We start from the raw sequence: 13,899 nt of genomic DNA on the forward strand, positions 1-13,899 counted from the left end.
AATGTGCATGCATTTCTGTGTGTGCATAGCTGTCTGGGTATTTTAAGGGGCTACTAGAGGGCTAGGGTGCCTGGGATCTCCACATCCTCCAATTTGATGGTTACTGTTGGTTTTCTGCCCAGCCATATTGTCTGGCATTTGGAGCAATGTCTATGCCCCCTTTTCATGCTTTAAAGCCATGCTCTGCATAGATGCCTGGCCTCCCATTTGATGCATTTGTGCTTTGGAAATGTGGGGGCACATGCGTGTCGGATGGGCTTGTGTGGCAAAACTATACAAGGATGCTCTGAATAACCCTAAGAGTATATATTCCTGACTTACTGTCTCTTTATCCCTGATCTCAAAGATCAACAGCCCAATGTCTAAGGAAGCACCCCAAAGCCTTTATGGTAATTAGGTTATTGTTAAAAACAATTTCACTGCCTCCCCATCCCAAGGAAGGGGTCTATTTCTCAGCTGCACAGATGTTGAGTGATGTGATCTACTTTGACCAACAGGATGTTACAAGATACGATAGAAGCAGAGGGCTGAAATGTCTTTATGATTGCACAGTTCTCCTGCCTTTCTGCCATCACCACAAGCACCTGCCCCTGCCAGCCCACTGATCAAAGGCAGAGGAGGAACATGGGGCAGATCCACACTCAACCTATGTCTTCAGCCTTGATTCCCAGCCAACCCACAAAGACATAAGTGAGAATAGGTTATTGATGTTTGAAACCACTGATATTTGGATTTGTTTGTGAAACAGCATTATTGGAGCAGTTATTAACTACTACCGCCCAAATTCAGCCTAAGTGTAACATAATCCACTGATGGGTAGAGGCTCTTCAGGCAAAACCTCATTGTCCTTTTTATAAGGCGGCCCTGCCGTCAGCCCAGTACGCCCCTTGTCGCCTTTCTTTCTAAACATACAGTGGTCCCATGTCAACATCCACCGCTCTTCTTTTCTTCACCAACATCCTCTGCGTTATCTAAGGTGCCCAGTGATCCCCACTCTTGCTGTGGCAGTGTAGCTATGAACCAAGCACACCATTACAAAGACTATTACTTTTCATGCTATTCAGTTCTCTTGGGAGAGGCTCTTATTTAAGACAAACACAGGGTATTCGTTCAACCAAAATTACACTCTTCCACACTCTCTCCAGAATGAAACAGTATGCAACAAAACATTTGCCATAGCACTATTCCACATACGTCACTTTCTCTCTCCGAAACAATTGTAGCCAAACCTGGGTTTCAGGAAAACAATAATTTTCTCCAACATGTAAGTATTATAATTATTTAGGTAACAGTGAATGACAAAAAGAGACTCACTGTAAAAAGTTACGTTATTACTTAAAGTTTGAGGCATTAAAATTATCCTTCCCACAAGCCAAATCCAACTCCTGGGCTGTTGGTGGAACACGCAAATTACTAAGACCTCTTTAGTTTATAAAAAAGTATCACTTCCACCCATGGGCCTGGCACATGGGGACATTCCACAAACGTTTACTGAACTAAATGTACAGCTTTCCTTTTCCAGGGAGAGGGAGCCTCCTGAGCCATAGGAATGACCGTGACTGTCTTCCTTCAGCTATTCTATGCCAGTGTCCACCATGGCTGTTTTCCATCTCAAAGGTATGATCAGAAACATTTAGAAATGACCAAAGTTGTGTGAACATTTGGTACTGTTCACCAAATACTTCCAGCTTTCTACCTTCTGAGCACATGGAAGTACTGCCTTTCTTGGCCCCTTGTGGTTGACGGGTGGTGAGTCAAGGGGCTGTGACCAAAAGTGGTGTCTGTCGCTTCTGAGCCAGAACATTTAACTGCCAGGGTGGGACTCTCCAGGGCTCTCCTTCCCTCTGCCATGGTGATTAATGACATTCAAGATGTGGATGCTCAGCCACTTTCATCCTGACATGCTGTTGACCCTGGAAGACAGGATGCTCATGTGCTATGAGCAATCAATAAACCTCTGTTGTTTGTGAGTCCTGAAGACTTGCGTTTTTTGTTATTGCAGCATATCCTGGCCTAGCCTGACTGATAAAGTATCTGACCAGTATTTGCCATAATTTACCACATCGTCCCAAACCAGTCGGTGTAAGATGAAAATATAGATAGCACTTCTCAAGGATCTCAGAGGTGAAGGAAATCATCACGGTGTCCAGGTTTTAACCAGATCTGCTGTGTGGCCATCCCTGCAGATGGCCCATCTCTCTTTCTGTGAGCACCAGGCTGGAATAATGGGCTAAGGTGACTTCCTTCTAGAACCGGCTTCTAGAAGTAAACACCTTATAGGCTAGCTTGAGGCTGGAAGGGCCCTGGAGGATTCTTTGATACCTCCACCAAATCCTCTCTAATCCCCACAGGAAACCAGCCCGGGGTGAGTATACTGCCTTATAAAAAATGCTTCAGGATTGAAAAAATAAAATCAGACAAGCGATGATGAGAGTAGATGTTGGGACTACTGAATGCAGTGGTTCATAACCTGGGTATCTCCAAATCCTAGATGCCTAATCCATCAGTCAGTCAACAGATACTTGTTTTAGTATCCATTCTATCATAGGCTTTTGTACTAGGTGACTGGGACACTGAACAAGACAATGAAAAGTTCCTGTTTTCCAACAGCTTTCATTTTCATGGAGGGTAACAAAGCAATAAACTTAGACACAAGCAGATAAAAAATGTCAGGTACTGATACATACTCTGAAGAGGACAAAATAGTTTCATTATATAGATCAGGGTTGACCTGTGGGCCACATTCAGCCTGTAGCCTCTTTTTGAATGGCCTACGAACTAAGAATAATTTTTTACATGGTTGAAACAAATGAAAAAAAGAATATTTCCTGATGCATGAAAATGATATACAATTCAAATTTCAGTGGCCACAAACTTTTATGGACACACAGCCACACCCTACATGATCTGCCCTATCTACTTCTCCGACCTCAATGACTGCAGAGCTGGCCTCCATTCTCCCTACTCCAGCAGCACTGGTCCACTGGCTCAGACCCAACCCCCTGAGCCACCTCCCTGCCCTCACCACGACCATTGCACAGTGGTGGTCTCTGACTCCCTCACTTCCTTCAGGGGCCTGCACAAAATGAAACAGAATCACAGAAGTCTCCCCCGCCCATCACTCTATCTCCTCCTCCTGCTGGATTTTCTTCATGGCACATATCACCCCTGACGTGTTACACATTTGTGTATTGCCTGCCTCCACCTGCCACACTGTAAGTTCCATGCGAGTTGAAACACTGTCTCACTTCCTGCTGCATTCCTAGTGCTGAGACATAGGTGCTCCACCAAAAAATGAATTGTCAAAAACTGAAAAGTTCTGATGAGAGGCAAGGGAGGTCCTTTAGGACATCAAAACCACTCAAGGCTTTCATGATGCGGGGTGGGGGGACCTCAGAGTGTCTTTGCTTTAGAATGTCCTAGGATCTTAGTAGAGATTATAAGAACTAAAGTGAAAGAAAAATGGACTTAACGCCATAAAAAGCAACCTAGAGGAAAGGTCTCATCTCAGTGACATCCCAATTATATACAGTTTCCCTCCCTCTCTGCTAATCTCACGTGGTAGAAAAGAGTTGAGCTAAAAATGTGCTCAGAAACAATTTTACTGTCATTTGTGTCAGCCTTTCTCTCGTACCTCTAGCCAACTGTGGTAATGATAAACATGCCCGGGAGTTCCAGGTCTTATTATGTCAAGTTCTACATGGAAGCATCCATGTGTCCAAATACTATATTTTCACTTCATAAATGGTCCCTCTGATATCAAAAAAGGTTAGCAACATTGCTGCAACAAGTTCGTGAACTTAATTGTCAGACCTTGCAGAAGCATGTAATTCAACACAAATACAAGGTCATAAATGAAATTAATGGAAAACACCTCAAATGTCTTTTTTGGCAACAACTGTGCCTGATAGAAAAATGGACAAGAGCTCATTGGGTCACTTGACTAGCGACAAAGTCAATGGACTTTCCTGTGTGTGACTTTGGAAGTGGGAATAGGGAGGGGAGTGGGGGCAGGTCTGCTTTCTGGATTTAAATATGGAAGATACACCTCAGTCCTTGTTATTCAACTCACTTTAGAGACAATTTTAGGAGAAGGCAAGTGACACAAAGGTTATGAAGTCTTGTCAGCCATGTGGCTTTTCATGAAAGTTAGAGGTATCCCAAATTCCTGTGGATCCTGAACTTACTCCAGTCTTATGCAAAGTTTGAATAACTCCAACACCCAGCAATAGTCTTCCACCAATGAAGTTAAGAAAGAGTGGGCTGAAAGATAGTGTGGGGGAGAAGGAAACAAATTTTGCCAGAAAAAAGTTAGGAAAGACTACCATGACCAGAAATTATTCCTTTATTGCTCTATTGATATGTCTGCACCAGTGACTTTGAAAAGATTTATGGGGGATGGCTTCCCCTAATGGCTTATCAAATAAACCAGAAATTGGCCAGAAGGTCATGTGAACGACAGGACAATGAGGTTGCAGGTATTTATTTGCCAAATGCCCACGAGTGTCTACACTATTGTACTCAGGGCTGTCACATAGATGTGAATGTATATGGATAGAGCTTCCTAGAGTTGTGCAGTGCACACCCTGTTCAATTGTATATGACTATCCCAACTATATAAACAAGCTGGAGAAAACAGACACAGAACTAAATCCCACACCTAGATGGTTAATCTGATTATATTAGTGAGCCGAGAATAGGCATTGGATTAACATTATTTCTAAAAGAAAACATGTTCTGTTTAGATGGAGAAACTTAGCAGTTAAACAGTATATACAGTAGATTTGAGTTGAAATTTTTCAAGCAGATTTATCTCAGTTCAAAATTCCATGCACTGCTGACCCCAGACAGCTTTCCTAAGTACAAGTGGCAAAACTAATGACATTAGGATGACTTCCCCTCGAACGGCACTAAGTACAATTGTCTGGGGTATTAGTAGCTGTTTGCATGGATGGATGCTGCAAAAAAATGTTCACAGACTTTATATAACTGTACTAGAGGCAACACTAGTGTGACCTGAAAAAACAGGAGAATGTTCAAGGCTAAAAAGTGAGAACTGCGGGGAAAGGGCAACCTAGGGATAGAATTGGCACCACCGTCCCTTCTGGAAAAGAGGTGGCTAGAAGAGGGGTGACACAGTGGAGAGAAAAAGCTGCTCATGGTCCTACTACTGAGGCGGACCCTGAAAAGGTCTTGCAATAAATGAAACATATTCATCTCAAAAAGCAAAAAATAAAATTCACATCCCAGGGTCCAAACCCCTACCATCCTGAATATGCTTTCACACTAAATTTTAGTTGACACTAGAGGAATATTAACACGAAGAGACATATTTCTCCTTAGATTTTCTCTTAAGAACAAGTTGGAGGGAAAGGAAAATATCATAATCAATATGCTAAGCCTCCTTATCCCCCACCTCATGACTCAGTCACATCTAAAGCCAAAACGCCTGTTTCAATATAAGCAACCTTCCCGTCACATCAGAAATATTTAATTTAGCCAAAGATGGGGTGGAGGTAAGTTCAGTATATGTAGCTTCACTTTTTAAAGGAAATTTGGATCTATATGAAGAAAACCACTAATAGTATTGCTAAGCATATAATGCTGCCTCTTCCATGTATAAGGACATGTTTTCTGTCACATGCAAATTCAGCTGCTTCCCTCCATTTCCCCATTAAATAATTTTATGTGTTAGCAGTAAATCTGAAATGTTTAAAACCTCACTGTGCCCAGGACACTGAGAGAATCCTTGGTGTCTGTGCTCTTTAAAAGCATTGAACAACCTCAAGAATTGTACATATTTCCAAAAACTGACAGCCTCTTCTTGCCCCATCAAATAAATTGATGTTTTCAAAGGACAAAGGAAAAAATTTAAAACTCCATGCAATAAAACTGGGGGGGGGGGCAGAAAGCACAACTCCATGAACCCAGCACATCTGAACCTGAGTTTTGTGCACTTACAAAAAAGCTGAACAGCCTGAAAAGTCTTACTTGCTTCAAACAAGTCAGATTTTTTTCTTCTGCTATGTAAACTCAACATTGGATTCCTTTTCACCTGTAATCTGGCTCCAACACCCAGGCTGGCGGCAGTGAGGTGGCACTCAATGACCGTGACCGCTCCCATGTGCTTTTGGAATTTGGAAAATTAGAAAGGTGTAGACTGCTGGACAAGGTCACTCTCTCCCCCTAACATAGAGTCACCCTTTACAGACATAATTATCTATTTATTTACTGCATGTATATCTGTGCTTTAAACATAAGAGTTAAGACTTTTTCAGCTCCAAAGACCAATTTTTCCCTGTTGGGGGCGCTATCATCCCTGGCGAAAAATGCATGTCCTAAAAGAAGCTACAAAATCTGAAGTCCACATTTGATTGTTCACTGCCAGAAATTCCTAAATCAATAATGATTTAGCATCACTTCACTCAAAACAATCAGAATCATTTTCAAAATACAAAGCTGAAAAAAAAACCCTATATAACCTATGAAATACATAATTTTGGGTGAAATATTGCTTAGTCAGTGATATCCCAGTTAATTTTTTTTCCATTACTCTCAATTTATTGTGCTCTATCTGATGCTTGCTCTTAGAACCAAAGAGTCAATTACTGTTGAATTTTATGCACATTTAAAGGAGCTTAAAAATACCAAATGAGTTATAAGAAAACATTTTTCTAGACGGAGGCAATGGGTAATTTCAAAAGCCACATAGAAAAGGTCTGTAGAGAACACATAGTTTTCGATTTATGGAAGAAATTAAGTAAACTAAATTAACTAATGTTTGCTGCTCACAAATGACATGAAAATAAATGGCCCACAAAGTTATCTGTGTCACAAAAACAAGTAAGTGCTTCATTAGAAAATTACTGTGCCATCTGCATATACAAATGAGGGGAAACTTCCCTACCTGAAAAGATTCCAGAATGTTCATTCATGTTCTATAACATCTCCACACACCCTAGCATTTTCAAACCCTCATAGCAAGCATCATAGTAAGCCTAAGAAACAGAACACTCATTAACAAACGGAGAATGCAAAATAAGAAAGTCCTCCGTATAACCCAATAAAACAACCTGCATCATATTAAAAATTGAGCTCACCTACCTTCACTGGTCCATGTTCATAACTGGAGCCCTGCACCAACTGCAGATAAGACATCATGAAAATATTCAGCAGTGCCCACTGTCTGTACATTTTGAATATTTTAATATCCACAGATTACCAAGCAATTGACATCAGGCAGCTAGAGAAAACTGTTTCAAAAGGCATTCCCAGGAGGAAAGTTCGAAACCCCAAGATTTCACATGGAAAAACAAATAATCAGTTGTGATCAAAATCCAATGAAACGACTTAAATTAGTCAAGGTACGTTTTTGCACAATCTTACGGAGGGAGAGAGATGAAAAACATTGTACATGTTTTCATGCTCCAAAAATAATCAGGAGGTGGACATGTCTCCCACTTGCAATGAGAAATCACTCTAAGTCCATTTCATGTCCAGCAAATTAAAAAAAATTCTCTCCCACCCTATGCCCCAGGTTCTAGTTGCTTTGTAAAAAGGTGGTGTGGCCACCAATGTTTGCAGCTACAGAAAAGCTGGAACCCAATTGTGGATTCCAACTTTTTTCACAACCCCCATGGAAGCTTGCAGGAGCATGTGTCTTAAATCGGACACAGAGTTTGGCAGAAAACGCAGGGAAGTCTTGGCTGTAATCCTGTCGCGTCCCTACCAATAGCAGGGCTGTTTCAAAAAACTGACTCAAACGCTCAGGACTGCTGTTATTTTAACGCCGATAACCTGTAATGTGAAACCCCTGCACATAGGCATGACTGTCGTATGGAGAGTGCATTGCTCAGGAAGGGACCACTGATTCTCACACATCAACTGCCAGTGACACACAGAAAGCAATGGAATATGCTTTAAAAAATTCACTCATGCACAAAAATAACAAAATATCTACACGCATGTGAAAAGCAAACATACACAGTGATATTTGTAACAGAAGCTTAGTCACTTGGGTCAAAATGAAGAACACTGACTTTTAAAGAAGCAACAATTAGGTTTATTTGCATGTGCCAGGAATTTATCTCACGTGCATTGCTATAAAAACCGTGCTATCACTTTAGTGTGGAATTCTTCAGAAGCACCGGCTAAGTCAGCTTTGGAAATTGAATGCACTGAACAGATGGATGCCGCAAGTGGCAAAATTCTAGAAAGCATCAAGACCCGCTCTTGTGCTCTTCACTAGTTTCCAATCTTTGATTTCCAGGTTTTGGCTCTTTCAAATCCATTTTTTGCATTTCTGAAATCAAGAATGGCCTGAGAAATCTCTTCATTGGTGTTCATCACAAATGGACCTAAGGCAGAAAGAGACATTCAGAAACTTCTGGGTGATGAGAATATTTTCTTCTACAACTAGAACTGGTATGTGTTGCTGTAGCTCTTAACTTGAAACACATCCAGGAATATATGAACATTAAAAGGTCATTTTCACAGGGTCCCATCCCCAAGGACTGTCATACAAGTTTCTTGACTAGGATTGTATATAATTATAAAGACCAAACTTCAAATCAACAAAGGCAATTTTATGTCACTCATCTATTGCAGGTGTCATCAACAATGGCAATTTCTTTATTCAATACATTCTTAGGTATGCTTGTATTACAACCATTTTTGTAGTTGTTTGGGTTTTTTTCCTTCCTTATTTCTTTCAGATATAATTAACATGCAACATTATATTAGTTTCAGGTGTACAACATGATTTTATATTAGTATATATTGCAAAACAATTACCACAAAAAGTCTAGTTAATATCTGTCACCATTTATAGTTACCGCAGTTTTTTCCTGTAATGAGAACTTTTAAGATTTACTGTAGTTCGTTTTACAGCACTCGCTGATGTCAAGAATTGAACCAATCTGATGCAAAGAATTGGCAAATCTCATCCTAATTTGGTGCCTACACAGCATATGAGACTGTGTACTCAAATGGGGGGGGGGTCTAAGTAATTTTTGAAAATTAGTAGCAGCTTGTTGACAATACACAGGAGATTACAAAAATTTCAAGACAAGAAAGCATCATATTTGTGATTCTCTAGAGGCCGGCAACCTTTTTCTGTAAATGTCAGACAATATATATTTTAGATTTTGTGGTCAAACCGTCTGTCTCCACTACTCAACTCTTCGCTGAAGAGCAAAAGGAGCCACAGACAATACAAAAGTCAATAGGCGTGGCTATGTTCCAACAAAAGTTTCCTTACAAAAACATGCAGTGGGCAGATTTGGCCCCGGTCAGAGTTTGCTGGCCCCTTTGTCTAATTCCTAGGTTTGAATCGGGTTCTGGTAAAAGTGTAGAAGCCTTCCCCTAATCTACCAGGAGGCAAAGTGTCTGATTCTTCCCTTTGCTTCACACATTGTAGGGGCAACGGGACCCTGTCCGGGACTGTGCCACTCCAACAATCTGTTGGATGACAAGGCCAGCTCCTCTCTGGCGCTGGCAGTGTCTTAAAAGCAGTTGACGGATTTTTTTCCCATTCAGTACATTTCTTCTACCAATCTGCAGAGGTTCCTGGCATTCCTTTTATGGAAGTTCCTCCTCTAAGGGGCTTTCTCTTGAGAGACTCAGATTGAAACGTAACTTTGTTACTTGGAGGGAATCACACATTTGAATTTCTTAACCATTGTTATCATGTCAGCAGGAATTTGGTCTTCATTTTAACACTTGAGAAGGATAATATGCTTTGATGATGTTGAGGCCTTTTGGGAGGTTGCAGGGAATAGGATGGTTGTACAAAGGGAGAACAGGAAGAAAGCATCTACATTCATTCATTCAATTACCTATCTATTGAGTATGTATTGAGTGCCTATTCAAGGATATTGTGCTAGGAGCCGGAGGTGACTGGCAGACTCTCTCCCCCCAAGGATCTCAACTCTATCGCACCAATATGAAAACAAAATATTAAAAGGGTGTAATACATGGAACGACAAAAGTATGTAAAATCTATGGAATCAGTACAGAAAGGGGAGGAAGGATGCAGGAAAAGTTTCACAAAGGAGGCGATGTTTGAACAGGCATATATGGAGGAAAGGCATTTTCAGGATTAGCATGCTGGAGGAATTGAGGATATGGGCACAGTGCCAGGAGGAGGGATCGAAGGGGGAAGGGAATAGGGGAATCTGATATGTAGGAAGAGGCCAGACTCCTCTGGGCTTCGGATCCCACCTACGCGAAGAAGTGTGGATGCAGTACTGCAGGTGAACAGGACAGCAATGTAATCTGATTTGCCGTTTTTGAAGAATTTGGCATCAGGGTAGAGAAAATGTCTGGCCTGGGAAGCTGAGCTGATGGTGGAATTGTTAAGGGTAATTGAGATACAGGACATAGGAGGCTGTGAGTACAGCAAGGAGCTCAATGCTGGGTATTCTGACATGAAGGTGCTGGAGACAATAAAATGGCTTCCTGGCAGAGGTGCTTAATACATTGTTGGAAATAGAAATCTGGGGCTCATGAGAGAAATTTCATCTGGAGATGGAGATTTGGACTACATCAGAAAGGAAAGAAGGACAGAGCCCTCATATGTGAAATAAATAATAAATCCAAGATGGCATCCTGGAGAAGCCAGCTTTTTAAAGGCCACACAGAGAAAAGGGAATTGAACTCAGAAAATGAAAGCAGGTACTGGGCCAGGGTCTGATTTCCTGCATGTCATAGCTTTGCTATTGCTTGGAGTTGTGGAGCACCTCTCCTGTACCCTAATTATTTTTCTGTAAAGACGTTGCACTTCTGGGCTTTCGTTCTGACATTTTTCTGGATTATTCTGCAGTGGTTCTTATGCACATGAATCATGTGGGAAGCTTATTAAGACATATATTCTGATTCAGGAGGTCCAGGGTAGAGTCTGAAAGTCTGCATTTCTTACTGGCTCTTGAGTGATGCTGATGCTGCTGGTCCATGGACCACACTTGGAGAAATAAGGTAACCACTGGATGCGTGGAGTCCTCCAAAGCCTAGCTAAGTAAGCTCATCTCCTCGAATTCTCAAGAAGGAGAAGAAAACTGAAACCACAGAGCATATGTTTTGTTTTGATTTTTTTCCTTTTTCTTATGTCCTTTTTTTTTTGGATACTATATTACCAAATTTATTATTTTTTTAATTGAGGTATAATATGCATACAACATTATATTAGTTTCGGGTGTACAACATAATGATTTGATATTTGTACACATTGTAAAATGATCTCAATATCTAGTTATCATCCATCACCTTACATAGTTACAGAATTTTTTTTGTGATGAGAACATTTATGATTTATTCTCTTAGCAACTTTCAAATATGCAATATAGTATTATTAGCTGTCATCACCATGCTGTATATTACATCCCCCCAGAAAGCATATGTTTTTAATTGATCAACTCTAAGAGTTATAAACAAGAAAATTATTTGATAGTTATTGCTAATCCCATAAATCCTCTTTCAACCTACAATTTTCACCTCTTCTTTAATTAAACCTATGAACTCCCTCCTCAGTAATAAAACTGGCATGAGTTTAAGCCCTTATGATGTAGAACCTTGGTATAGTGGAGAGAGCACAAAACATGGGGTCAAGAATTAGGGTTCAAACCCCAGCTCCACTACCAACAATTGTGTCCCATCAGACAAGCCACAGGGCAGAGTGAGGGGGAACCGGCGTTGTGCAAGAAGGGGCAGGGTGGTTGGAAACCAGACAGCCTGAGTGTGAATCTAGCTATGTGGCCATGGGCAAGCCAATGCAACTCTGCACCTGTACCTCCATGTCTGAAAAATGGGAGGAGAGTACCTACTGCATAAGGTTGATTTGAAGATTAAATGAATTAATATTTGGAAAGCATCTTGACCACTCCTAGTAAACAGCAAATGCTACCAATGGATCTGGTAAGTATGTCAAATATCGAGATTTCATTTTCCCCATTCATAAAAGGGACATGAGGACATCAACACTAAGGACAGTCCCTACTCCAACATTCTATGACATCCTATGTTTAATTTGTGGACACACAGTTAAGGCCTTGGCTAATTCATTAAACTAATGTGGTTCCCACATAGTCAAAAGATGGTTATGGCTATCTTTAAACATAAACAGGTAATAGAATAACTTAAATGTCTGGGTTTAAAAAAGTTAAAAAAAACAAACAAAAACAAAACAACAACACTTTGCTTCTCATTAACTGAGATTTCAAGGGACATGTCTTTTGGGCTTACCATGTTGAACAACTGGTTCTCTTAATGGCTCCCCAGCAATCAGGACAAAGTGGCTTCTCTCAGGATCCTAAAGTCAAGGAAGAACGCATCAAACAATAAACATGCTTATTTTTGAATATCAACTTAGGAAAAATCTGAAGTTGACATGCTGGCCAAATGGACAATGTTCCTAATTCTGAATACAAATTCCAGAAATACCTTCTGTGCAGCACTGAATATGGAAACACTTATTCCTTAAGATGTTTGCTTGCATTCAGAATTCAAGAATAAGTCCAGACCACTAAAACATTAACCTTTTCAAATAAAGAATTTAAGATTTTCTTTAACTGGAAACATCTTTAAGACAACCTGTGTGACTGACCTGGCTATAATTGATTATGTGATTATAGGATTTATAATTTCCCACTAACAATATCATTTTTTAAATGGAAGATTATTTATGCAAATCCAAAAGTAATTGATACTTATTACTATTAATGTAAAATATGCCCCAGAAATGTTGCCCTAAATGGAACCTTATAAAAACATCCAGACCCTGTCCCCCACCCCGGGGGCAGGGCCTGCAGCCCTTCCATCCCCGCGCCCTACGCCGCGCCCTGCGCCCCGCCCCGCGCACCCTAACCCCACCCAGGCCCGGAAGGGGCCAGTCGGGCTTCCGTCTCTGCCGGGGATGCACGGAGGGCGGAGCTGCGGCCCGAGGACGCGACGCGAGCCCAGTTCCGGTGAGGAGGCCGCGCCAGCGCCAGCGATGGCGGCGGAGTCAGCTTTCCAAGTTGCGGAGAAGCTGCAGGCGTACCTGGCTGCGAACCCGGAACCGGAGAAGCTATTGAAATATTTGAAGAAACTCTCCACCTTGCCTATTACGTTAGAAATTCTTGCGGAGACCGGGCTTGGCAAAACAGTGAATAGCTTACGAATATACGAGCATGTTGGACGCTTTGCCAGGGTCCTCGTGGCCCAGTGGAAGAAATTGGTTCCTGTGGAACGAAACACTGAGCCCGATGAACAGGACTTTGAGAAGAGCAATTCCCGAAAGCGCCCCAGGGATGCTGCTCAGAAGGAGGAGGATACGGACTGCCAAGAAAACTGGAAAGCTTCCGGCAGCCAGCCGTACAGCCCTGACCACAGACAGAAGAAACACAGAAAACTCGCAGAGCTTGAGCGACCTCACAAAGCGTCTCACAGTCAGGAGAGGAGAGACGAGAGAAAGAGGGGCTACAGGGTTTCACCAATCTACTCTTCAGACCGTGAGTCTTCTGATTACGGCCATGTTCAGTCCCCTCCATCGTGTGCCAGTCCTCATCAGATGTCCGTGGGCCACTGCAGATCCCCGGAGGAGGACCACGAGCCCTTTGTCCCACACCAGAAGCCTGGAAAAGGCCACAGTAATGCCTTTCAGGACAGACTGGGGGTCGGTCAGGAACGACACTCCGGCGAGCCCCAGGGGAAAGGGGCTGGGAGTCAGAACAAGGAGCACAGATCTTCCCCTAAAGAAAAACGTCCAGTGGATGCCAGGGGAGATGAGAAGTTGTCTTTAAGCAGAGAGAAATCCCACAAGGCCATCTCCAAAGAGGAAAACCGGAGGCCCCTCTCAGGGGATGGCACAAAGGAGAAACCACCCTCTAGTGGTGTCAAGAAAGAGAAGGAAAGAGAGGGCAGCGC

General features: G+C 41.9%; 3 protein-coding genes across 4 annotated transcripts in view; 1 reads left to right on the forward strand and 2 right to left on the reverse strand.

Annotated features, from left to right (window-relative positions):
- VEGFD (vascular endothelial growth factor D) overlaps positions 1-7,776 on the reverse strand; it is a 39,288-nt gene extending 31,512 nt beyond the window's left edge. The window contains exon 1 of one of the 2 annotated variants that reach the window (XM_019667356.1): positions 7,105-7,776. In XM_019667356.1, coding sequence (XP_019522901.1) covers positions 7,105-7,194 — 90 coding nt within the window. In that variant the 5' untranslated portion in view covers positions 7,195-7,776. Of the gene's footprint in view, positions 1-6,907; positions 6,972-7,104 lie in introns of those variants that run through there. The other variant, XM_019667364.1, reaches the window with a different exon arrangement.
- Positions 7,777-8,039: 263 nt separating this feature from the next.
- PIR (pirin) overlaps positions 8,040-13,899 on the reverse strand; it is a 93,776-nt gene continuing 87,916 nt past the window's right edge. The window contains exons 9-10 of the mRNA XM_019667378.1: positions 12,238-12,304; positions 8,040-8,357 (exon numbers count right to left, since the gene is read on the reverse strand). Coding sequence (XP_019522923.1) covers positions 8,245-8,357; positions 12,238-12,304 — 180 coding nt within the window. The 3' untranslated portion in view covers positions 8,040-8,244. The remainder of the gene's footprint in view (positions 8,358-12,237; positions 12,305-13,899) is intronic.
- LOC109395168 (transcription elongation factor B polypeptide 3-like) overlaps positions 12,908-13,899 on the forward strand; it is a 2,585-nt gene continuing 1,593 nt past the window's right edge. Inside the window, exon 1 of the mRNA XM_019665993.1 lies at positions 12,908-13,892. Coding sequence (XP_019521538.1) covers positions 12,908-13,892 — 985 coding nt within the window. The remainder of the gene's footprint in view (positions 13,893-13,899) is intronic.

The sequence above is a fragment of the Hipposideros armiger genome, unplaced genomic scaffold (genome assembly GCF_001890085.2).
Source record: "Hipposideros armiger isolate ML-2016 unplaced genomic scaffold, ASM189008v1 scaffold_13, whole genome shotgun sequence".
Classification (NCBI taxonomy): Eukaryota; Metazoa; Chordata; class Mammalia; order Chiroptera; family Hipposideridae; genus Hipposideros; species Hipposideros armiger.